The sequence below is a fragment of the Cervus canadensis genome, chromosome 18, assembly GCF_019320065.1.
Source record: "Cervus canadensis isolate Bull #8, Minnesota chromosome 18, ASM1932006v1, whole genome shotgun sequence".
NCBI lineage: Eukaryota > Metazoa > Chordata > Mammalia > Artiodactyla > Cervidae > Cervus > Cervus canadensis.
In genome coordinates, this window is record NC_057403.1 from 9,918,802 (window position 1) to 9,944,545 (window position 25,744).

A 25,744-nucleotide genomic window follows, 5' to 3' on the forward strand; every position below is an offset into this window, starting at 1 on the left:
TTCACAAAAGGATGGAAATCTTTTCTTAAATACTTACACTTCTCTGCAGATGTTGAAGACTAAAGGCAGTGTTTTTCCCAGTTTGACTCATGGTGCTGATTTCTTTTTGCAGTAATGTTAGCATTCTGTGTAACTGTCTGCATTTCTTTATGTCCACTTAAACACACTCTCCATCTTTCATATACTCTCGTACATTCCCAGTCTTTCATTAAATTTAAGTTTCTGAGCTGAAATGTTTGATATATTCCTAGGTTTGCTTTTGGGAATACATCTTCTAATGCTGGATTCTTTGGCATCAAATCCTGGATGTCTTGTGGAGTCATAGCTGAAAGATTGCAAATAGCAAGTAATTTTACCTGCTATTCTCAGTGAATATCTTTAAAGATTTAGAGAAAATTGATGACCAGTAGCTAGTTTAAAAATAAAATGGAGACAGAAGGATCAAGATACCAGTGGTTTAGGCAGACGTGGAGATCATCTCTGCCCAAATGAATGAGAAATGGAACAATTCTCACAGAGCCCTGCTAAGCACTAGCAGAGGCCCCTCGAAATCTAAAAAAAACAAGAAAGATTCCTGCTGCGCCAGGTAGGATAAAAGAAAGAAGAAGGAAAAGGAAGAGGAGAGGAAGTGTGTTGGGGCCTGCAATCCTGGGGGAGATAAAGTCAGAAGAGGTCTCCATATCTGGGGAAGCCCCTCACTAGGGGAGCTCAGTTTGGACAGAAGGAGAGCCTCATTCTCTGTGGGAAGAGAACACGGCAACCAGCCTGTGGCAGCAGGACAGAGAGAGACCTGCACACGGGGTCCTGACCCTGCCCTGCCCACCCAGCCTGAGAGGGTGTCCACCGCTGCAGACAAGGGCTGGGTGCGGGAATGTGGGTTCTGGAGAGCAGACGCAGCAGAGGACTGCAGTTGGCTATGAGGAAACATCATGAAGGGATGGGGTGAGGGCGGAGCTCTACAAGTGGGATGCTTCAGTTGGAAGCCTGAGCCGCCATAGAGCAGAGTGCCATTGGTGACTGATGCCCAAAGAAGAAGCCCATTGCACCCCTTGTCCTTTGTGCCAGCTTGTCCTTGCAAGGGACTGTGAAGAACTCCACCCATGTAGGTCTTTTGAGCCCCCAGCCACGGCCTCCCCCATCGACCTCCTCCACAATCAGCAGACTCCTGCGTGCTGGGGCAGCTCGGCAGAAGACACCTGTGAGTTGCCCACACGCTCAGATGGAGCTGAAAGCACAGCTGAGCCCCAGGGATGAACAAGAAAAGCTGACACCTCTCCCTGCAGCAACAGAAGCCACGGTCTCACACCCACAGCCGGCTGAGTAACCTCAGCCCCTACAGAGCATCTGAATCACCTACCAGCGCTCTCTCAGTCAAGGCAGGGGCAGCTCTAGCTGCTGTAGACTCTGTGGGCTCCCACACAAGGGGGCTGGGCCAGGACAGAGCCTGAGCTGCCCCAGAGCACCACAGCAGGTCCAGCTCCACGCTGAATGCAACCCCAGGACCTGACTTCACTGAATCTATGCCGGTGACCTTGTGAAAACAACATCTGTGAACATCCAGGGCCATGTGCCATCATGCCCATGGTTAAGGTGGGGCAAAGAGCAGTGCCTACACTACATCACATGAGAGCCTGCAGAACGCATGGGAGGGGAACCAGAGCACACCCTGAGTGAACATCCCCAGAGGAGTAATACTCAGCAACTTTTCTCCATGTGCGGGTGCTCCAGTCCCACCTGCCTCGCACCACAGATCAGAATCACAACTAAGATTCAGGCCTGGGGGCTCTATTCCACCATGCACGGAGCAGGCACCACCAGAGAGAGGGCAGTAACAACCACAGAAAAATGGGGAAACAGCCCTGAATATCCACAGCAGGCTCTGGTCATGGTTAACAGCAATCAAAGCCCAGATCAAGAGAGGATGAGGGCACAAACCTCTGGACCAACCTCACCCACCAAGGTGCAGACACCAGAAGGAAGGCTAACTAGGTTCCTGTAGCCTTCAAAAGAGAGACCACAAACAGAATGCTGGACAAACTGAGATGGCAAAGACATAGGTTATAGGGGAAGAAACAAGATAAAAACCTCCAAGCACCACTGAATTCAGAGGTGATAGGCAATCTAATGATTACTTCCTGCTTTTAGTCATCTTAAGTGGAGACACTAAACACTTTCATAAATCCTAGGTGCCTAATAATTCTTAAATCCACTTCTTGCCACACAAGTTTCTGAGAATGGTCTATTAGATGTTTCAATCTAAAAGTCAGAAATGATAGTGATAAAGAATTAATCAGAAACTGAGGACACATAAGACATTGTCAACGAAGCTGAATACAAATAAGATAAACTTAATAAACTACTAGTTTTAAGAAATTAAATAAGAGATACTTTAAAACTATGACTGAAAGAGGGAACTCTACTCATTGCTCTGTGGAGACCTAAATGAGAAGGAAATCAATACAACGGTAAAGACTAGAGATCTCTTTAAGAAAATTAGAGGTACCAGGAATATTTCAAACAAAGATGGGAACAATAAAGGACAGAAACGGGTTGGACCTAAAAGCAGCAGAAGATATTAAGAGAAGTTGGCAAGAATACATGGAAGAACTATACAAAAAAGATCTTAATGACCGAGATTACCACGATGGTGTGATCACTCACCTAGGAACAGACATCCTGGCATCCAAAGTCAAGTAGGACTTAGAAGGCATGATGACCAACAAAGCTAGTGGAGGTGATGGAACTCCAGCTGACCTATTTCAGGTCCTAAAAGATGATAATGCTAAAGTTCTGCACTAGATAAGCCAGCAAATGTTGAAAACTCAGCAGTGGACACAGGACTGGGAAAGGTCAGTTTACATGCCAATCACAAAGAAAGACAATGCCAAGGAATGCTCAAGCTACTACACAATTTCCCTCATTTCAAACAATAATAAAGGCTCAAACATTTTCCTAGCAAGGCTTTAACAGTACGTGAACTGAGAGCTTCCATATGTTCAAACTGGATTTAGAAACGTCAGGGGAACCAGAGATCAAATTGCCAACATCCTTTGGATCATATAAAAAGCAAGAGAGTTCTGGAAAAACAACTACATCTTTTTTGGCTACCCCACATCTTTGAATGTGAGGATCACAAGAAACTGTGGGGGATTTCCCTGGTGGTTCAGTGGTTAAGAATTCACCTTCCAATGCAGGTGACTCAGGTTCGATCCCTGGTCAGGGCACTAAGACCCCACATAAATCGGGGCAACTAAGCCTGTGCACAACTAAAGAGAAGACCACAGACCACAACTAGAGTCGCCCGTGCACTGCAGTGAGGGATCCCACATGCTGCAACTAAGACCCAATGCAGCCAAATAAATATTAAAAAAAAAAAAAGAAAGAAAGAAAGAAACTGTGGAAAATTCTTAAAGAGAGGGGAAAACCAGACTCCCTTACCTGCCTCCTGAGAAATCTGTATGCGTGTCAAGAAGCAACAGTGAGAACTGGACATGTGACAATGGACTGATTCCAAATTGGGAAAGGAGTGCATCAAGGCTGTACATTGTCACCCTGCTTATTCAACTTATATGCACAGTACGTCATGCAACATATCAGGTTGGATGAAGCACTAATTGGAATCAAGATTTCAGGGAGAAATATTCATAATCTCAGATGTACAGATGATACCCCCCTTGTAGCAGAAAGCGAAGAGGAACTGAGGAGTCTGTTGATGAAACTGAAAGAAGACGGTGAAAACGCTGAAAAACTCAGCCTTCACAAAATGAAGATCATGGCACCAGTAAGGTCGTTTCATGGCAATCGGCAGGAGAAACAGTGAAAGCACTGACTTTATTTTCTGGGTTCCAAAAGTCACTGCAGATGGTGACTACAGCCATGAAAGTAAAAGACGCTTGCTCCTTGGAAGAAAAGCTATGACCAAAGCAGGCAGCATATTAAAAAGCAGAAACATTTCTTTGCTGACAGAGGGTCGTCTAGTCAAAGCTATGGTTTTTCCAGTAGTCATGTGTGGATGTGAGAGTTGGACCATGAAGAACGCTGAGTGCCAAAGAATTAATGCTTTTGAACTGTGGTGTTGGAGAAGACTCTTGAGAGTCTCTTGGGCTGCAAGAAGATCACACCACTCCATCCTAAAGGAAATAGGTTCTGAATATTCATTGGAAGGACTGATGCTGAAGCTCTGATGCTCTGGCCACCTGATGCGAAGAACTGACTCACTGAAAAAGACCCTGATGCTGGGAAAGACTGAAGATGAGAGAAGGGGATGACAGAGGATGAGATGGTTGGATGGCACCACTGACTCGATGGCCAAGAGTTTGAGCAGGCTCTGGGAGTTGATGATGGACACGGAAGCCTGGCGTGCTGCAGACCATGGATTGCAGAGTCAGACTCGACTGAGCAACTGAACTGAACTGACTGATATATATGATTGATTCTCTTTGCTGTAAAGGAGTACAAAATTGGAAAACAGCTATATTCCAATTAGAACTTTTATTTTATTTTATTTTTAATATATTTATTTATTTTATTTATTTATTTGGCTGTTCCCGGCCTTAGCTACAGCATGTAGGATCAAGTTCCCTGACCAGGGATTGAACCCTGGCTCTCTGCATTGGGAGCACAGAGTCTTAGCCACTGGACCACCAGGGAAGTCCCCCAATTAGAACTTTTAAAAAAGATTTCTTTATATAACCTAAAAATTGTCATAGTTTGAATCAACTATTAATAATATAGTGGAACATGTGGTAAGAGTTTATGCCAATTTATTTTAAAATTCTATGAGGTAATAGAATGTAATAAAGTATTTTAGCAAGGTAGAATTAGGGCAAATACACTTAAGATATTTAATATGAGATCATATAAGTGAAAGAAAAACTTTGAAGTCAACCTGAGATGTGCATTCTTTCATTTTTATGAGGTTTTGTTTTCTGCAGTGAAAAATTACTTAAATTTGAAATTTATATAGAAGGTCCTATGTGTCATTCCCAGTGGATAGGAAATTATAAACCAGAGGACAAAAACCCATCCCCAGTATTCCTAGAAGTTTGGTAGTTTGTTTACCACTCCACTCACACACACACATTTCTGTCTAGAGGTAGAAGGAAAGTTGAAAAGGAGTGTCACATATTTACTCAGAAATTGGCAGAGTTTTCCTAGGGCCCCCAAGCAATGGAAGAGCAACGAATGAATGCAGTTTGTCACAAGCCAAGAGGAGACTTTTAGTTCACACTGTGGTGGAGAAAACTAATCGCTGGAGATAAATTCATGAATGATTTAAGAGACAGAATGGGGCAGGTGACACATTTCTAGGACAGTGGCAGACACAAACCCAGGTTTTCAAAAACCATTTCCATTGAAGCAAATCTTCCAAAGCCATGTGACGAAGGATGAGTTCCTCGCTGCTCCTTGGACCACTCACCTGAGTCATCATCTCTGTCCATTCATACCTACCTGGGTAAATGGCTGTTGTCTCCATTCTCCTTATATTCCTGGGATCCTTCAGTTGCTCCAGAAAGGCGACCAGGTCCAGCTTAGAGACAAGCCCTGTTGATTAGAGAAAGGAAACTTTGTGTTGTTAGAGATTCATCAGTATCGAATCCAATATGTATTCAGGTGAGACGAGAACGCATTTTGTTCTAGAAAACGGTATCCGGAAATACTTTATTCAAAGCCGCTATACAATACTAACAAACACCTATCTATCAGATCCTGAGATTCTGGTCAAGTAGTACTAAGGCAAAAGTAAATGGTATCAATGTGAAATGAAGAGAGTGTGCAACTATTTAATACCACAGAACTTACACAATTACCACTAACCTAGAATGAAGGAGGCGGAGTACATCAAGGAAGAAAACCATCACCAGCATAACAAATCACGAAGCCTTTCTTTCTAAACTCACAGATACTCATTTCCCCTAGAAAGCAGAGATCTGGAACTACTGTGGGAAGCAGAAAATTTCGGAAGACATTCTTGAAATGAAGGAACCAAAACCTAGTGGGTAGGTAACTGATTCTGGCAGGCAGTTATCCTCACCCAAGGAGGCCAGGTTCCCATAGGTCTCTAACATCACGTCCCTATACAAGTCCCACTGACCGAGGTCCAGGCATTCCCACTCCTCTTGAGTGAAGTCTATGGCCACATCCCGGAAGGTCAGCCGTCCCTGAAATACAAAGTACAGAGGGCATGGGGCCGTGGGAAGACTTCCTTATGTGACCCAGGATGAAAACAGCAAGTTCAGAGACCTAGTCGTGAAGTAGTGGTTTGGCTGGTATTACAAAATATATTTTTTACACAATAATCCTTTCTACCCAATTTTAATGTGAAGAAAAGAGGATGAGTTATGATCCACAAGCCATTAGAGAAACTATTCTCATCTGAAAGAAAAATTATAAAATCATCAGGGCAACATTAGTAGATTTATTTTTCAGTGTTCTACTCGTGTGACATAGGATAAATTGTTTATCAAAGAAACATTAAAAACATTTTTTAAAGTGTATCTGAGCCAAGAGTTCTGAAGTGGGGCCAAAGGGCCACATTTTTAGCAAGGTTATTTGAGTTAGCAATGTTGAAAATTCTGCTTGATGAATGACGATTTTGAACCTCAATGAAATAGAATAGTAAGGTAAGAATTCATACTTAAGTTGGAACTGTAACTGTTTTACAGATTTTAACAAGTCTAATAGGATAGTAACCCTTCTCTTGGTCTAGGCTCAGGTTGGAAAAGAAATTCCAGACATGAGACAAAATGAGAGGGAAGTCAAGTTTATTAGAATGGGGGACACTGTTAGAACAGCAGGCCAGCTCAAATGAGAACGGATGTTGAACAGGGGTCCTCAGTCCACTTTCATAGCCAGGGTACAAGGAGTGGGATAGGGGTCTTGTGGCTCATTTGCTGAATGGATGAGGCACATATACTAGGTGGGGGGCAGAGTAAGAAAAATAGATTCTGCCCCCCAAGAAAAAGAAAAAGAAAAATACATTCTCCTTATGGGGTAGGAGAGGAGACAGTTTATGCTGCTCAGAAGGACCTGCAATCCATCAATAGTTACAGCATGGGGCAAGAAAGTTGCTAAGGGTCTTGTTTTTCCATCCCTGCGTTCCAAGACCCTCCTTGGTTTTATCTACTCTTTAGTCCGTGGGTCACCACATACCTCCCTCACTTTATTTTTAAGGCCAATTCTTTGGCCCCTGTTAATACCTTGCACATGTCTAACTATCTACCCATTTCTCTTCTCACACATTAGGGATTCCAGTTTCAAGGAGAAAGGGGCGATAGCCGCTCTGGCTTCTTCAGGCTGAGCAGGGGTGCCATTGGAATCTGAGTTCCCTTTTCCTAGTCTGTTAGCGTGCATTTCTGGAGGGCGATGAGAGCCCATGGAATGATAAGGTGACTTGTTTCAGCATTTTCTAGGTGTTGGTCAGGAAATATTCTTGCACGACCACTTTGAAATGTGTGGTATTTTAAAAGAAACAAACTTTACAAGAAAGTTAAAGGTACATGGCCCAAAGATGAAAAGAAGTAGAATAGCTGCTCATGGGCAGCCAGGAGAACCAGAACTGGACATTGGTTCGTCACGTTAGTGTTTCTCTAGGTACGAGAAGAAGCAAGAATTTGGGCTCATAAAATCTTTACCTGAAACTATCTGACTATCAGAAGGCCAGTTCTTCTGGGTTTTTCTCAGAGCTCAGAGTGCCTTCTTTCTGATCTCTACTCTGAACTCCTTTTGGGGCTGTTGAAGGTCGGCAACTTGAAATGGTCATGATGTCCTCTTTGTAGAGACAGCTGGCAGAGTCCAGTCCGCAGGGCCCCTTTGTAGCCACATATTTGACCATGCTTTGGGGGCACGTCTTGGCCATTGTGTCCCGCGGCACTGGGAAGGCTCATTCCCAGGTCTAGGGAAGATTCCATTGATAGGCCACTCAGTGTGCTGTTTCTAGAGCAGGCCTTGTGAGTAGCAAAATCTCTGGACCATACCTGTCTTACTAGCCTCTTGGTACAGGAAAACATTCCCTGTTCTTGCTTCTTCCCATATCTAGTGTTACATAATTACAATCATTGATCTCATCTGGAACTGCGTATCAGCATTTCATCACAGGCTCAGTCACATATTGAGTAACATAAGAAACAATCTGAAACAAGCAATATAGAAAATAATATAGCTATAGCTGGCAGTTATTAGGAAGGTCATAAGTAAGAATGATAAGTCAAGAACTTTCATTAGGTAGAGCCCAGTATACCCCAGGTCATCTGACTTCATTTCTTAAATGACTAAAGCCTGGTGTTAATCTCCTGGTTGTACATCATGGAGCATCTCATCTTTATCTGAAGACTGCTTCCTGAGATTAGCTTTAGAAACAAACTTAGTGTCCTTTATAATAACTTAATTGAATCTTTTAGAACTGTAACATAACAAGGAACTATCTCAGAAATGAGTCTTGGTAGACACTAGACCTTAATTAAGAAAACTAGAAACTTACTTTAACAATGAAAAATTTACTATTCAGTGAAACATATTTTTTTCATTTTGAGGGCATTAACCCTGTAGCCAGGGAAGGCTTTAACCCATCAAAATAAAAATGAGGTTTGTCAGGGAGCTGGGAAAAGCCAGGCAGCCATCTTGGATTTCCCATAGCGCTGATTCTTTGATTTACAGCTATTGTTCACCCATTTTTAATTCCGCGATTCAGGAGCAGACTATGGCCATGATTTAAGGACATCAGGATAGCAAGGTCTACTTATCAGGGGTTATTTTTGTAGAAGACGAATGAGCTTTGTCTCCATGTACCATAATCTTCACAGCACACCTGGGCTTGGATGATCAGTACACCTACCCCAAACACCCAGCATCTATAATCTACACAATGAGTGTTCATTCTCAGAAGCAAAGAGAAACCAAGATGGGGGAGTTTCTCCATTAACTATGAGCATTTCCACACATTCCTTATTCCTTTCTTCTACAATCTTCTTTAAAGAGAGAGGAAAGAAGTATGAACTTCATAGCCTCATGATGTCAAAGAGACGTCTCCAGAACCAGTGGGCATCATTACATCATTACACCAGATGTCATGGTGTAAATGAATCACATGAAAGATGCACTATCACTGCCTGGGCATTCTGGAATTAACAAGGAAATTATAACTTGAGTCTAACATTTTAAAATGTTAATTTTATGCAAATTTCATGTCACCTGTACTTCCTCTGTTTAGTATCCTAATAATGCATTTATCTAGTAAGTCTTAGCAATGCAAAGGACAGTATCTCCTAGTCTTCTTTTTATTTCTGAACATTTTCTGAAAAACTCTGGACCACTGAGTTGAGTCACTGGGCTTCCCAGCTGGCTCAGTGGTAAAGAATCTGCCTGCCAATGCTGGAGATGTGGCTTCAGTCTCATGGTGGAGAGAATCCCCGGGATGAGAAAATGGCAACCCACTGCAGAATTCTTGCCTGGAAAATCCCATGGACAGAAGAGAATTGGTTCTATGGATAATGGCATTTTCAAACTCAGTTTTAGATATCTAAATTGCATCCAGGTGCTAAGTCATCACTGCATTTCCCAACGTCCCTAAAATCCCAACACCAAACCACATCCCAGTGGGAGTGAGGATAGGAGTGACTCCCCATGCTGATCTCTCAAAAAAGAATATTTTGAACATTTCAAAGTCTCTGATTCATGTTGAGAATTCATCATGCTCCATAGAAAGCGAGGATGCAGACAACAGAGAAAAGGCTCTGGGACACAAGGAAGTAGTCTAAAGGCAGCTCTTTGCTATAATAAGAGGAAATGGGGAAAACTAAGATGATAACAAATGCCTGGGAAGAAAAATTAAGAGCAGAGAACTAAAGGCTTGCATATTCTCATTAGGGCATTTCAGGAGGAAAAGCAGACACAGCCGGAGACCCAGGGTAGGACATTTACCTGAGAAGCTGCCGTTTCCTCTTCTTCCTCTTCCTATTCTGTCTTCTCTGGGGATGTTATGCTGCAAACGCAATTCTGAGTTTTGAGAAACTACCTTGGAGGGCATCAACAGAGCTCTTTAACCTGCAACCACCACTCCTACTGAAAGGTTGTTGCTGAAGCACGCAAAGACGCTGGGGTTCTTGGCCTCCGGAGGAGAAGAATTCAACCCGGGGCCAGAGACGAGGCTTGATCGCTCAGAGCTTTTTGTGGAATAAAGTTTTATTAAAGTATAAAGGAGATAGAGAAAGCTTCTGACATAGATATCAGAAGGGGGCAGAAAGAGTACCTGCTTGCTAGTGTTAGCCATGGAGTTACATACTCTCCAATGAATCCAAAGAATGTCTGGAGGTTGTAAAGACATCACCAGATCTACTCCCATAATTTACATTTTAAGATAACAGGATTAGCCAGAAGGTTTAATCCAGAGACTGTCCTCAGGCAGGATTCATTATTATTATATAATCCTAAGGAATGTAGAGGGAAAAAAGTAAAAAAAGTTTGTCCTTTCTTCCTCCTTGAGTATTCCAGACCTCCCTCTCTTGGGGACCCCTGGACTTCTTTTCAACCTACCTAGGAAATGACTCTCTTCTACCCCCCCCCCCCAACTTTCTTTTAAAATTGTGTTGCCAAGGGAAAGGGGCATCGTTTCCGTTCCATAACTACTTCTGCTGTTAAGGGGTGTGGTCCCTAAATTGTTGTTTAGGCAAACTATTCTCCTAACCCTCATATTGAGGGTCTCTGATTCAGGGGCCCCCAGTAATAGTTGGAGGAGGCTGTGTCTAGGCTCCCTCCTATGAGGAAGCTTAGACAACCATTTCTAAACTAAAAGCTTTTAGATGGTTAGAAAATCCCATTATACAGTTACAGGCAAAAGAGTCATTAAACCAAGTTAAAATCAAAATGAAAAGTCAGGTTATGTCTATAGTTACATCAGTCCAGCTTAAGGTTGTTAGATGTCATCAGTTTAAGATGAGGCATCACATGTGATTGTTATTGATGGTATTTGCAGACTGGGAGAGTCTTTTCCTTGAAGTGGAGATGTCCGCCACGGGAGGCCTTCCACTGATGAAGAGGGGAGCACTCCACAGACCCAGCAGTTAAGACTGATTGTGGAATTCAGAGTAGGAATGAGCCCAGGATGGGAGGACATTTTCTTGAGGATCAAACGGCAGACTCAGGATTTTTAGAGTCAGCAGAAGTAGGCTCACATAGATTATCTGGTCCATCTTTTGGCTTGTCCAGACAGTCCCATTACAGAAGCAGATTGGGAAAATAGTGGGCCAGGGGTTTCAGAACACAGAGTAAGTTGCCTGAGTATCTAAAAGGAAATCGACCGATTGGCCTCCCAGTTATTAATACCTGGGGTTCCTCAGGTGTAATTAGGATGGGAGCTTGTGTGGGGACCCCTGGGCACCTTCAGTCCTGATTGTCTTGAGAGTCCGACCCCTGAGACCTACGCCTCTGGGGGCAGTCTCTCCTCCAGTGTGGTCCTTTGCAGACTGGACATAGAGACGGCGGCAGCTTAGATGCCTGAGGGCAATCCCGCTTGAGGTTCCCCTCCTTTCCACAGTAATAGCAACTCCATCCTTTTTCACCTGGGTCCCTCTGGGCATCTTTCTCAGGCTGTTTAAGAAGGGTTTTCATAGCCATTGAGAAGGCTTCCACCTGTTCCTTTGTCTTGTTCTGTCTTTAATAGCTTATGGCTGGTATCTAGACTGAGTGAGAAATCTATCCTTTAAGATCACTTGTCCCTCTTCCCTTTTGCGATCAATCTCAGTGAATCTGCTTCTCTCCGTCTATCTAAGAATTTACCAGCAGCTTCCTTCTCCTCCTGTTCTATGTCTGCCAATTTGCCATAGTTTAAAGGCTTACTTTAATGTGCTTCCTGGTGGCTCAGATGGTAAAGCGTCTGTCTGCAATGCTGAAGACCCAGGTTCAATCCCGGGGTCGGGAAGATCCCCTGGAGAAGGAAATGGCAACCCACTGCAGGACTCTTGCCTGGAAGATCCCATGGACAGAGGAGCCTGGTAGGCTACATTCCATGGGGTCGCAAAGAGTCGGACACGACTAAGCGACTTTACCTTAAAGGTTTAGCACACCCCTGCCTGAGTCCTTCAAGAATATATCTGACAAAATGACTCTGATCCCATCTTTAGCTGTGTTGTAGTCCCAGTCTAGTTCTGTAATTGAGACCACCTCATTCCCAGTGGGGAGGGTGGTTATCTCCCTCTTCCCTACTGATTCATTACCAAGCAATTCATCTCCATAAGCAACCGCTTTTCCCAAAACTTTTTTGAGTCGGGAGTCAGCATTTGTCCCAAGATATATATCACATCCTTCCAAGTAAGGTCATAAAGCAGAGAAACATCTTTAAAAGCTCTAATATATTTTTCTGGGTCCTCTAAATAGTCTCCCAAATCTTCCTTGATTTCTTGTATTTCTTGAAAAGAAAAAGGCTTATTAATTCTCATAGACTGATTATTTCTCCCAGTGGGTGCTTCAGGAAGAGGCAGCCTCTTCATGTGTGGCTGTTCCTCAGTCTCTCTGGCTGCTCTGTGTATATGATCCCAGGGATAAATTGGAGAAACCTGCTTTTCTTTACCTCTTTGTCTCCTGTCCTCCATCTAATTTGCAAGGAGTCATGAAATGGCCAAAGAGACCAAAAAGTCTGACCAAGAAAGGAGAGTTCAGTCCACATGCTTAGCCCATTTCTGGTCAGCCCCTGAAGGAGATGTTTGGTGCCTCTTGGCATTGGCAGGTCAGTATAAATCCCCGACAGGTTTCTGCCATCAGCCCTATGAGGTCACCACAGAACCGCAGAGCAGTTCACTTGCTTCATGCAGGGCATTTCATTCATTCATGCAAGCACACCAAAGAGTTAGTCCAGTACAGCAGAAAACGTGTTCGCTAGGAGAACTAGAGCTCCAAGCATCCTTACCTTGATCTGAAGAATCCCGGATAAGCCCCCAAGATGAAAGGTTGTTGCTGAATCACGCAAAGACACTGGGGTTTTCGGCCTCTGGAGAATTCAATCTGGGGCCAGAGACAAGGCTTGATTGCTCAGAGCTTTTGTGTAGTAAAGTTTTATTAAAGTATAAAGGAGACAGAGAAAGCTTCTGACATAGACATCAGAAGAGGGCAGAAAGAGTATCCGCGTGCTAGTGTTAGCAATGGAGTTACATACTCTCCAGTGAATCCAAAGAATGTCTGGAGGTTGTAAAGACCTCACCAGATCTACTCCTATAATTTACATTTTAAAATAACAGGTTTAGCCAGAAGGTTTAATCCAGAGACTGTCCTCAGGCAGGATACATTTTTTTTTTTTCAGGATACATTATTGTTATATAATCCTAAGGAATGTAGAGGAAAGAAAAAAGTTTGTCCTTTCTTCTTGCTTGAGAATTCCAGACCCCTCTTTCCTTGGGGACCCCCAAGCTTCTTCTCAACCTGCCTAGGAAATGACTCTCTCACTAGACAGAAAGACCTTGAAAAGCTGAGAAGAACAACCTCTCCTGTCCTCTGTCTCAGGAGAGATTCAGGAACAATTAATTCCTACCTGGAGACCAGCCTGTGAGCTAATTTCTTGATTGTTTTCTCCCCAGAGATAGCTGCTAACACTCTGCTCACACAGACGGTGTGAGCTGACTGACTTCCCCGGTCCAAATCCAGCTAGACCAACCCTGAGGCCTCTCCTTGGACTGAAGCTGGGCCTCAGCTCTCACAAGTGGACCAGGAGCCAAGTCCTTATCCTGGGCCTCCCCTTAGAATCCCCTGGAGCACATACAACACACCACACTGATGCTCCCACAGGACCAAAATAGAACTCTGTTGGGAGGGCATCAGTGAGGTCATTTCCTGACACTGGTCACATGATCCTGATGGGAAACCAGATGGAAACCACTTGGCTAAAGATTCTTTCTGAACCATTTCAATGAATACAAATCCCTGGTGCCCAGGTCCCCATTCCAAGAAGTTATGAATCTGCAGGTCTACAGTGGGGCCATGAAAGGAGTCATCAGCAAATCCCATTTTGTTCTGATATTTCTTCCCCAAAACCAATGTTCAGGAGTTCTGAGCTCAAAGCCTCACACTCACCACACCTAAGACCTCTCTGTAGGGGAGGATTTAGGGCAGGAGTTTCTGAGAGAGGTCAAAGCTGGAATCAGGCAGAGAAAACAGGAGTACTTGCAGTTCAGCTTTTATAAGTTACCCTGAGTAAAGTGCCTCGGACTCCCTAGGCTGAGTGTGGATTCATCCATTCAAACCAAGACAAGGATTCTGGTGAGCACTGTACGGATTATTTGAGTGCTGAATTACATTCACTTCAAATAATCTCAAATCATGTCATTACTAACAAGAATACATACATTGCTAAGAATTGTAACTTTCTAACCATAAATCTTCATCACACGATTCATGCTAATACATCCATCTTCTGTGTGTTTTAACTATGGAGTACTCCCTACAGTCATCCTCCTTCAGAGAAACCTCTGCAAACAAAACTGATGAAATGCCTTCTAGTATGCAATCTCTGATATTTACTTTGATTTAACTTTTGATTAACAACCTTTCTACATATTTGTTACATCATTCCCATAGGTTTCTTACATAAACTCTTGTGTTTTCAGATGCATGTTCAGGGCAAACCTCTTCCATCACTTGTTCCATTATGAGGGTTTCTTTCCAGTGTGTGTTCTCAGATGTTTAGTGAGATTACCACTATCACTAAAGGCTTTGCCACATTCTGTACATTTATAAGGTTTCTCTCCAGTATGAACTCGCAAATGTGTAGTAAGAATTGAGTTCTGATTAAAGGTTTTGCCACATTCTGTACATTTATACGGTCTCTCCCCAGTATGGGTTCGCTGATGTTTAGTAAGACTAGAAACATTAAAAAAGGCCTTGCCACATTCTGTACATTTATAACGTCTATCCCCGGTATGAATTCGGTGATGTTGAGTAAGGGCCGAATTCGTAGTAAAGGCTTTGTTACATTCTTTACAGTTAAAAGTCTTCTCTCCAGTATGAATTCGCTTATGTCGAGTAAGATGGGAGTATTGAATAAAGGCTTTGTTACATTCTTGACATTTATAAGGTCTCTCTCCAGAATGAATTTGCTGATGTCGAGTAAGATGTGCGCAATGAATAAATGTTTTGTTACATTCTTTACATTTATAAGGTCTCTCCCCAGAATGAATTCGCTCATGTCGAGTAAGATGTGAGCAATGAATAAATGTTTTGTTACATTCTTTACATTTATAAGGTCTCTCCCCAGAATGAATTCGCTCATGTCCAGTAAGAAGTGAGGGACGACGAAAGGCTTTGTCACATTCTTTACATTTATAAGGCTTCTCTCTCGTATGAATTCGCTCATGTTGAGTAAGTTGCGAGCACTGAATAAAGGCTCTGTTACATTCTTTACATTTATAAGGTCTCTCTGCAGTATGAATTTCCTGATGTCGGGTAAGATGTGAACATTCAATAAAGGTTTTGTTACATTCTTTACATTTATAAGACTTTTCTCCAGTATGAATTCGCTGATGTCGAGTAAGATGTGAGTATTGAATAAAGGCTTTGTTACATTCTTGACATTTATAAGGTCTCTCCCCAGAATGAATTCTTTGATGTTGAATAAGATTTGAGCGCTTAGTAAATGTTTTGTTACATTCTTGACATTTATAAGGTCTCTCCCCAGAATGAATTTGCTGATGTCTAATAAGATTTGAGCACTTAGTAAATGTTTTGTTACATTCTTTACATTTACAAGGTCTCTCCCCAGAATGAATTCGCTCATGTCCAGCAAGACGTGAGGGACGACTAAAGGCTTTGTCACATTTTTTACATTTATAAGGCTTCTCTCCAGTATGAATTTGCTGGTGTTCAATAAGATGTGAGTTGTAAATAAAGGCTTTGCCACATTCTGCACATTTATAATCTTTCTTTCCAGTGTGAATTCGCTGATGTTTAGTAAGAAGTGAGTGATGCTTAAACACTTTGCTACATTGTGTACATTGGAAAGGTTTCCTTCCTGTATGAATTTTCTTATGTCTCCTTAGATGGCATGATTTACTAAACAGTTTCCCACATATCTTACACTTGTTTTCTTTCTGTGAGTTCTGAACAGTCTGTGGTTGAATAAGTTCTGAAGAGTGATTAAAAACCATACCATATTCAGTACAAGTCCCCTCTTCAGTACAAGTTCTCTTATCGAGAGAAAAACCTGACATTTGATCAAAGGCATTTCTACATTTATTACTTGTAGAATCCTTGTTAGAAGATTTGGGTCCCTGATGTTTCTTAAGGTTGGAGTCTCCTTCAACCATATACCCAGTTTCATTGCCTGAATACCTTCTCAGTCCACCAGAAATACTCTTGTAATTATTGGAGCTGGAGCTCTTACTTAAGGTCTGACTCATTTTATTACACACGGAAAGCTGTTGTGTACTGACCATATCACAATATGTATTGAACAATGATGGTTGGATTGCATCTCTTCCAGTATCATCAACATTATACATCTTGGAATGGAGAGAAAATATCTGTTGGGGGAAGAAAAATGAGCCCCTGCTCACGGATCCCTCAAATTGATTAGATTGTGAGTTTTCCCACTCATTGTTAAATTGTAGGTGTTCAGACATGCTTGAATGTATGTTTAGTCGAAGCCTATGTTCAGAATTGTGTGAATGAGTATTTGCAGTAGAGACAAGATTACCTCCCAGATATTTCACGTTTCCTTTTAGAGAACATGTATGTTTCAAAAAAGGATGAAAATCTTTTCTTAAACACTTACACATCTTGGCAAATGTTGAAGACTGAAGTGGGTGTTTTTCCCAACGTGACTCAGGTCGCTCAATTCTTTTTCCAGTAATGTTAGAAATCTGTGTAACTGTCTTCATTTCTTTATGTCCATATAAACATTCTCTCTGTCTTTCATATACCCATGTATATTCCCAGACTTTCCTTAAATTTAAGTTTCTGAGGTGAAATATGTGATATATTCCTAGGTTTGCTTTTGGGAACACATCTTCTAATGCTGGATTCTTCGGCATCAAATTCTGGGTGTCTTGTGCAGAAAAGGCTGAAAGATATCAAATAACAAGTAACTTCCCCTGCTATTCTCAGTGAATATCTTTAAACATTTAGAGAAAATCGATGACCATAGCTAGTTTAAAACTAAAATAGAGATAATAAAATAAAATAAAATAGAGATGGAAGCATCAAGATGCCAGAGGATCAGGCAGATGTGGAGACCATCTCTGTCTCAACAAACGAATCAGAAATGGAACACTTTTCACAGAGCCCAGTTGAACACTAGCAGAGACCCCTCGAAATCTAAAGAAACAAGAAAGATTCCTGCTGAGCCAGGTAGGACATGAGAAAGAAGAAGGAAAAGGAAGAGGAAATGGGATGGGGCCTGCAACCTGGGGGGACATGAAACTGAGGAGCGGTCTCCACATCCGGGGAAGCCCCTCATCAGGGGCTCAGTCTGGACAGAAGGAGAGCTTCATTCTACTTGGGAAGAGAACATGGCAACCCGCGTGTGGCAGCAGGGCAGAGTGAGACCTGCAGACAGGGTCCTGACCCCAGCCCTGCCCACCCAGCCTGAGAGGCATGCCCACCACTGCAGACAAGGGCTGGGTGCGGGAATGTGGGGTTCAGAGACCAGATCGAGGCAGAGGATTGAGGTTGGCTGTGAGGAAACATCCTGAAGGGATGGGACTGCGGGAGGAGCTCTGCAAATGCTTGTGGTGGAAGCCTGAACCACCAGAGAGCAGAGTGGCATTAGGGAGTGATGCCCAGAGAAGAAGCCCATTGCATCCCTTGTCCCGTGTGCCAGACCCTGCTCGCCAAGGACTATGAAGAACTCCACCCATGTAGGTCTTTTGAGCCCCTAGCCACGGCCTCCCCCATCAGCCTCATCCACTATCAGCAGACTCCTGTGCTCTGGGGCAGCTCAGGAGAGGACACCTGTGAGTTGCCCACACGCTCAGATGGATCTGAAAGCACAGCTGAGCCCCAGGGATGAAGAAGAAAAGCTGACACCTCTCCCTGCAGCAACAGAAGCCACGGTCTCACACCCACGGCCGGCTGTGTAACCTCAGCCCCTACAGAGCATCTGAATCACCTACCAGCGCTCTCTCAGTCAAGGCAGGGGCAGCTCTAGCTGCTGTAGACTCTGTGGGCTCCCACACAAGGGGGCTGGGCCAGAACAGAGCCTGAGCTGCCCCAGAGCACCACAGCAGGTCCAGCTCCATGCTGAATGCAACCCCAGGACCTGACTTCACTGAATCTATGCCGGTGACCTTGTGAAAACAACATCTGCGAACATCCAGGGCCATGTGCCATCATGCCCATGGTTAAGGTGGGGCAAAGAGCAGTGCCTACACTACATCACATGAGAGCCTGCAGAACGCATGGGAGGGGGAACCAGAGCACATCCTGAGTGAACATCCCCAGAGGAGTAATACTCAGCGACTTTTCTCCATGTGCGGGTGCTCCAGTCCCACCTGCCTCACACCACAGATCAGAATCACAGCTAAGACTCAGATCTGGAGGCTCTATTCCACCACGCAGGGAGCAGGCACCACCAGAGAGAGGGCAGTAACAACCATAGAACAATGGGGAAACAGCCCTGAATATCCACAGCAGGCTCTGGTCACGGTTAACAACAATCAAAGCCCAGATCAAGAGGATGAGGGCACAAACCTCGGGACCAACCTCACCCACCAAGGTGCAGACACCAGAAGGAAGACTAACTCGGTTCCTGTAGCCTTCAAAAGAGAGACCACAAACAGAATGCTGGACAAACTGAGATGGCAAAGACATAGGTTATAGGGGAAGAAACAAGATAAAAACCTCCAAGCACCACTGAATTCAGAGGTGATAGGCAATCTAATGATTACTTCCTGCTTTTAGTCATGTTAAGGGGAGAGAGCAAACACTTTCACAAATTCTATATACCTAATAATTCTTAAATCCACGTCTTGCCACACAAGTTTCTGAGAATGGTCTATTAGATGTTTCAATCTAAAAATCATAAATGATAGTGACAGAGAACTAATCAGAAACTGAGGACACATAAGCACTGTCCAAGGAAGCTGAATACAAAAAAGAAAAACTTAATAAAGTACTAGTTTTAAGAAATTAAGTAAGAAGAGAGACTTTAAAACTATGACTGAAAGAGGGAACTCTACTCATTGCTCTGTGGAGACCTAAATGGGAAGGAAATCAATACAACGGTAAAGACTAGAGATCTCTTTAAGAAAATTAGAGGTACCGGGAATATTTCAAGCAAAGATGGGAACAATAAAGGACAGAAACAGGATGGACCTAAAAGAAGCAGAAGATATTAAGAGGAGTTGGCAAGAATACATGGAAGAACTATACAAGAAAGACCTTAATGACCGAGATAACCATGATGGTGTGATCACTCACCTAGGAACAGACATCCTGGCATCCAAAGTCAAGTAGGACTTAGAAAGCATGATGACCAACAAAGCTAGTGGAAGTGATGGAACTCCAGCTGACCTATTTCAAGTCCTAAAAGATGATAATGCTAAAGTTCTGCACTAGATCAACCAGCAAATTTTGAAAACTCAACAGTGGACACAGGACTGGGAAAGGACAGTTTTCATTCCAATCACAAAGAAAGACAATGCCAAGGAATGCTCAAGCTACTACAGAATTTCTCTCATTTCAAACAGTAAAGGCTCAAATATTTTCCTAGCAAGGCTTTAACAGTATGTGAACTGAGAGCTTCCAGATGTTCAAACTGGATTTAGAAATGGCAGAGGAACCAGAGATCAAATTGCCAACATCCCTTGGATCATATAAAAAGCAAGAGAGTTCTGGAGAAACAACTACATCTGCTATTGGCTACACCACAGACTTTGATTGTGAGGATCACAAGAAACTGTGGAAAATTCTTAAAGAGATGGGAAAACCAGACTCCCTTACCTGTCTCCTGAGAAATCTGTATGCGTGTCAAGAAGCAACAGTGAGAACTGGACATGTGACAATGGACTGATTCCAAACTGGGAAAGGAGTTCGTCAAGGCTCCTTTGTACATTGTCACCCTGCTTATTCAACTTATATGCACAGTACGTCATGCAACATATCAGGTTGGGTGAAGCACTAATTGGAATCAAGATTTCAGGGAGAAAGATTCATAATCTCAGATGTATAGATGACACCCCCCTTATAGCAGAAAGCGAAGAGGAACTGAGGAGTCTGTTGATGAAACTGAAAGAAGACGGTGAAAACGCTGAAAAACTCAACCTGCACAAAGTGAAGATCATGGCACCAGTCAGGTCGTCTCATGGCAATCGGCAGGAGAAACAGTGAAAGCACTGACTTTATTTTCTGGGTTCCAAAGTCACTGCAGGTGGTGACTACAGCCATGAGAGTAAAGGACGCTTGCTCCTTGGAAGGAAAGCTGTGACCAAAGCAGGTATCATATTAAAAGCAGAGACATTACTTTGCTGACAGAGGGTCGTCTAGTCAAAGCTATGGTTTTTCCGGTAGTCATGTTTGGATGTGAGAGTTGGACCATGAAGAAAGCTGAGTGCCAAAGAATTAATGCTTTTGAACTGTGGTGTTGGAGAAGACTCTTGAGAGTCTCTTGGACTGCAAGAAGATCACACCACTCCATCCTAAAGGAAATAGGTTCTGAATATTCATTGGAAGGACTGATGCTGAAGCTCTGATGCTCTGGCCACCTGATGTGAAGAACTGACTCACTGAAAAAGACCCTGATGCTGGGAAAGACTGAAGATGAGAGAAGGGGACGACAGAGGATGAGATGGTTGGATGGCACCACTGTCTCGATGGCCAAGAGTTTGAGCAGGCTCTGAGAGCAGATCATGGACAGGGAAGCCTGGCATGCTGCAGACCATGGATTGCAGAGTCAGACTCGACTGAGCAACTGAACTGAACTGACTGATATGAATGATTGATTATCTTTGCTGTATAGGAATTCAAAATTGGAAAACAGCTATATTCCAATTAGAACTTTTAAAAAAGATTTCTTTATATAACCTAAAAATGGTCATAGTTTGAATCAACTATTAATAATATAGTGGGAAATGTGGTAAGAGTTTATGTGAATTTATTTTAAAATTTTATGAGGTAATAGAATATATAAAGTATTTTAGAAAGTTAGAATCAGGGCAAATACACTTAAGATATTTAATCTGAGATCATATAAGTGAAAGAGAAACTTTGAAGTCAACCTGAGATGTGCACTCTTTCATTTTCACAAGCTTTTGCTTTCTGCAGGGAAAAATTACTTGAATTTGAAATTTATATAGAAGGTCCTATGTGTTGCTCCCAGCGGATAGGAAATTATAAACCAGAGGACAGAAACCCGTTCCCAGTATTCCTAGAAGTTTGGCAGTTTGTCTACCACTCCACTCACAAATTTCTGTCAAGAGGTAGAAGGAAACTTGAAAAGAACTGTCACATATTTACTCAGAATTGGGCAGAGTTTTCCTAGGGCCCCCAAGCAATGGAAGAGCAACGAATGAATGCAATTTGTCACAAGCCAAGAGGAGACTTTTAGTTCACACTGTGGTGGAGAAAACTAATCGCTGGAGATAAATTCATGAATGACTTAAGAGACAGAATGGGGCAGGTGATACATTTCTACGACAGTAGCAGACACAAACGCAGGTTTTCAAAAACCATTTCCATTGAAGCAAATCTTCCAAAGCCATGTGATGAAGGATGAGTTCCTCGCTGCTCCTTGGACCACTCACCTGAGTCATCTCCATCCATTCATACCTACCTGGGTGAATGGCTGTTGTCTCCATTCTCCTTATATTCCTGGGATACTTCAATTGCTCCAGCAAGGCGACCAGGTCCAACTTAGAGACAAGCCCTGTTGATCAGAGAAAGGAAACTTTGTGTTGTTAGAGATTCATCAGTATCGAATCCAATATGTATTCAGGTGAGACGAGAACGCATTTTGTTCTAGAAAACAGTATCCGGAAATACTTTATTCAAAGCCGCTATACAATACTAACAAACACCTATCTATCAGATCCTGAGATTCTGGTCAAGTAGTACTAAGGCAAAAGTAAATGGTATCAATGTGAAATGAAGAGAGTGTGCAACTATTTAATACCACAGAACTTACACAATTACCACTAACCTAGAATGAAGGAGGCGGAGTACATCAAGGAAGAAAAACGTCACCAGTATAACGAGTCATCATGAAGCCTTTCTTTCTAAACTCAGAGATACTCATTTTCCCCTAGAAAGCAGAGATCTGGAACTACTGTGGGAAGCAGAAAATTTCAGAAGACATTCGAGAAATGAAGGAACCAAAACCTAGTGGGTAGGTAACTGATTCTGGAAGGCAGTTATCCTCACCCAAGGAGGCCAGGTTCCCGTAGTTCTCTAACATCACATCCATGTACAATTCCCGCTGACCGAGGTCCAGGCTTTCCCACTCCTCTTGAGTGAAGTCTATGGCCACATCCCAGAATGTCAGCTGTCCCTGAAATACAAAGTACAGAGCACATGTGGCTGTGGGAAGACTTCCTTATGTGACCCAAGATGAAAACAGCAAGTTCAGAGACCTGGTCTTGATTCAGTGGCTTGGCTGGTATTACAAAATATATTTTCTACACAATAATCTTTTCTACCCAATTTCTAATGTGAAGAAAAGAGGATGAGTTATGATCCACAAGCCATTAGAGAAACTATTCTCATCTGAAAGAAAAATTATAAAATCATCAGGGAAACATTAGCATATTTATTTTTCAGTGTTCAGATTAGGACTAATTAGATTTTTGTAAACATTTTGGAAAATACAAAACTGTGATGACACTCTCTGATGTGAGCATGGAGTGTACTCGAAAAGATCAGACCTGGGCTTGGGATGAAAACCCCCACTCCCCAAACCCAGCATATCTGCTCAACACACCTGAGTGTTCATCTTCCAAAGCAGAAAGAAAGTAAGAAGACATGGAGTTACTCCATTAATTGTGAGAATTTAGGCACATCCCTCACTTTTTCTTTTCAAGACACTTGATCAAGTCAAGTGGAAAAAAACAAATTCATAGTATGGGAATCTCACAGAAACACCTAAACCAGTGAACATGAGTCATGAGATAAGAAGTACATGGAGGAATGCATTATCACTGCATGGGTATTTTGGCACTATATGGAAACTATGACCTGAATCTATCATTAAAAAAATGTTAGTTCAGGAACTTTGTGATGATCCAGTGACTAAGACCCTGAGCTTCCAATGCACAGAGCTCTGGTTCTTTCTCCGATCAGCAAACTAGATCCCACATGCTGTAGCTAAGAGTTTACATGTCACAACCAAAGAATCTGAAAATTACAAGGATGACTGAAGATCCTACCTGCCACAAGAAGACCCAGTGCAGCCAAATAAATAAATATTTTAAAAATGTGTTGTAAGCAAATTTCACTTCATATATGACTTCCCTGATCTGTAGCCCAACGTTGCAGTCCTTTAATGGCCCGGAACCTGCTGGTCCGGAGTCGACAATAAGAAAGTAAAAGACAGTAAGAAGCTGATATTTCCTGGTTTACGCAGAGAACCTATAAAGCCCTTGACACAGGGCTTGTACCACTCACGAAGGCACAGGGCATCCTCTCGAGGAACTCTTGAAAGTCCGGGTGAGAAAGTGAGCTTGGTAGGTTTCCATGCTTCAGAGAATTAGCCTGAGAGGGAGACAGAGAGCGAGAGAGAGAGAGAGCGAGAGAAAGAAAGAAAAAAAGACACAGGGACCCAAGCTCTCATGGAACAAGGGTGCTTTAATGATCGTTGTGTGAGCATATACAGGATGTTAAGGAATTTCTTTGACAATCATAAAGATCAGAAAACCAAACGTATAGTAACCGTTACCAAGGAAAGAAGGAATTAACAATGGTCATAAGTTCAGAAGAAAACCTGTATCTCAAAAGGGATGGTCATGACTAGGCAGATTTACTGAAGGGAAAGAGTTTACTGAAAGAAATCCATGCAGGCGACTCATCTCATTTATCTCAGTCCTGGGAGCAGAACTGAACTGGTGTTAGAGTATAATATGACTTTTACACAGCAATATTTTCTACCGTAATCCTAAGACAAAGAAAGATGAGAAATGAACCACAAACCATTTCGGAAACTATTCTGATCTGGAAAAGAAATGATAAAATAATAAGGACAACATTGGCATATTTATTTTTGAGTGTTGTATTTGTATGACACAAGATGAATTTTCTATCAAGGAAACAGGGAATATTTTTTAAAAAGCATACTCTGACCCAAGAGTTCTTGAGTGGGACAAATGTGCCATTTCTTTTAGCAAGCTTAACTTTTTTCCTTAGTATTGTTAACAAGCTTCTTTTAACTAGTGATATTCAAAATTCTGCTCCATGAATGGCCATGTTGAATAGTAACGAAATGCATTAGTAAGGTAAGCATTCATGCTTACTTTTGAACTTCAGGTGTTTTACAAATTTTACAGTTCAAATATGACAGCATCCTCAGTAGCAACAATCATTTTAACTATTTAGGATATACTATATATCTTTCTGAGAGTTTTGACAGAGTCTTCCAATTATGTTGCTGTTCCACGTTTTTGCAAATATGTAGCAAACATTCCTTAAACAGCTTAAATTTACTTCACTTTATGTACTCTGAACTTTAATAATACACACACGAATACATAGGGACAACTCTAAAGAAAGTTCATAGAAGTTTCTCTAACTGTAAAGAATACAAGAAAAATAACTGATCAAATCATATGAACATTTCCATGCATACATATATTAAAATGGAACTATATATTCGTTTCACTAAAATGAAACAATCGAAGGCCATGGAAAATATGTAAGAACAGTTTTCAAAGGTTAGAATCAATACAAATCTTCATGAAATGATGATGGCTTTTAAATAAGCCCTAGGTTTCTGCCTGCACACACAGATGCACACATAAACACACTTCAGGTAAAAGCAACCTTCCATAAGCAACAGATCTTTTGGAAGAAACATTTTTAATCCACCTTAAAAAAAAAAAAAAAAACTCGTGTATTTTAACATTTATGGTAAAACAAACATTTACAAATTGTGCATGAATGTGTGCTAAGTCACATGAATCACACCTAACACTTTGCGATCCCATGGACTGTAGCCATCCAGACTCCTCTGTCCATGGGGTTTCCCAGGCAAGAATACTGGAGAGGGTTGCAATTTCCTCCTCCAGGGCACCTTCCTAACCCGGGGATCAAACCCAGTTCTCCTGCATTGGCAGGCAGATTCTTTACCACTGAGTCACTTGGGTTCACTGAAAACAAATGTTTCTCTTTAGTAAGAATGATCAAAAACACAATATGAGAAATAGTCTACATTTTATTAGCAAATATACCATCACACCTATTTAGAACACGTTTCCAGACCTATGTGAAGAAACTGTAAACCTTTACTGAAGCACATCAAGTCTGAAAACCGCAAGTTTTACTTGGAAGATGTGGTGACATAAAGACTTCAGTGACTCCAAATTCAGAACAATTCAAACTCAAAACAAACATGGATATTCCAAGTATAAGTCTCAGCTGTATCTAGGAGAGCCAACATAATTTTGAATTTAAAAATGAAAAAAACATAAAGAGGGAAATTACAGATTTCTGTAATTACAATCTTTAAATCTGTAATTCTGCCAAATTACGGATGAAGTTTTAACTGTATAGACTAGTAAAACTTCAAAATAGATGAAGCAAAATAGTTACAAGGTAGCCAAAGAAGCTCACCTAAAGAGAGACTTAG

At 42.1% G+C, this 25,744-nt stretch overlaps 3 protein-coding genes across 7 annotated transcripts in view; 1 reads left to right on the plus strand and 2 right to left on the minus strand.

Annotated features, from left to right (window-relative positions):
- Positions 1-25,744, plus strand: part of LOC122420399 (zinc finger protein 737-like) — a 494,626-nt gene that overhangs the window by 280,375 nt on the left and 188,507 nt on the right. The gene's annotated exons all lie outside the window — the stretch shown is intronic.
- LOC122420485 (putative protein ZNF720) lies at positions 46-7,858 on the minus strand. The gene is made up of 4 exons (XM_043435609.1): positions 7,714-7,858; positions 6,035-6,205; positions 5,452-5,544; positions 46-325 (listed from the first exon to the last, which is right to left on the minus strand). Exons 1-4 carry the CDS (start codon positions 7,856-7,858, stop codon positions 60-62), a joined length of 675 nt encoding a protein of 224 aa, XP_043291544.1. The 3' UTR covers positions 46-59.
- LOC122420589 (zinc finger protein 345-like) overlaps positions 13,251-25,744 on the minus strand; it is a 56,311-nt gene continuing 43,817 nt past the window's right edge. For 3 of the 5 annotated variants that reach the window (XM_043435849.1, XM_043435847.1, XM_043435848.1), the window contains exons 3-5: positions 22,333-22,459; positions 21,746-21,838; positions 13,251-17,038 (exon numbers count right to left, since the gene is read on the minus strand). In XM_043435849.1, coding sequence (XP_043291784.1) covers positions 14,628-17,038; positions 21,746-21,838; positions 22,333-22,459 — 2,631 coding nt within the window. In that variant the 3' untranslated portion in view covers positions 13,251-14,627. Of the gene's footprint in view, positions 17,039-21,745; positions 21,839-22,111; positions 22,238-22,332; positions 22,460-25,744 lie in introns of those variants that run through there. The other 2 variants (XM_043435851.1, XM_043435852.1) reach the window with 2 other exon arrangements.

Bases quoted from the DNA above. Each gene is read 5' to 3' on its own strand.
- LOC122420485 (XM_043435609.1), bottom strand. From the start codon at position 7,858: ATGGCCAAGACGTGCCCCCAAAGCATGGTCAAATATGTGGCTACAAAG. The intron at 6,206-7,713 runs GTAGAGATCAGA...GGGTCACATAAG, and splicing joins AGCCCCAAAAGGAGTTCAGA to GAAGTCTTCCCACGGCCCCA. The intron at 326-5,451 runs GTAGGTATGAAT...GCAATCTTTCAG, and splicing joins GACAACAGCCATTTACCCAG to CTATGACTCCACAAGACATC.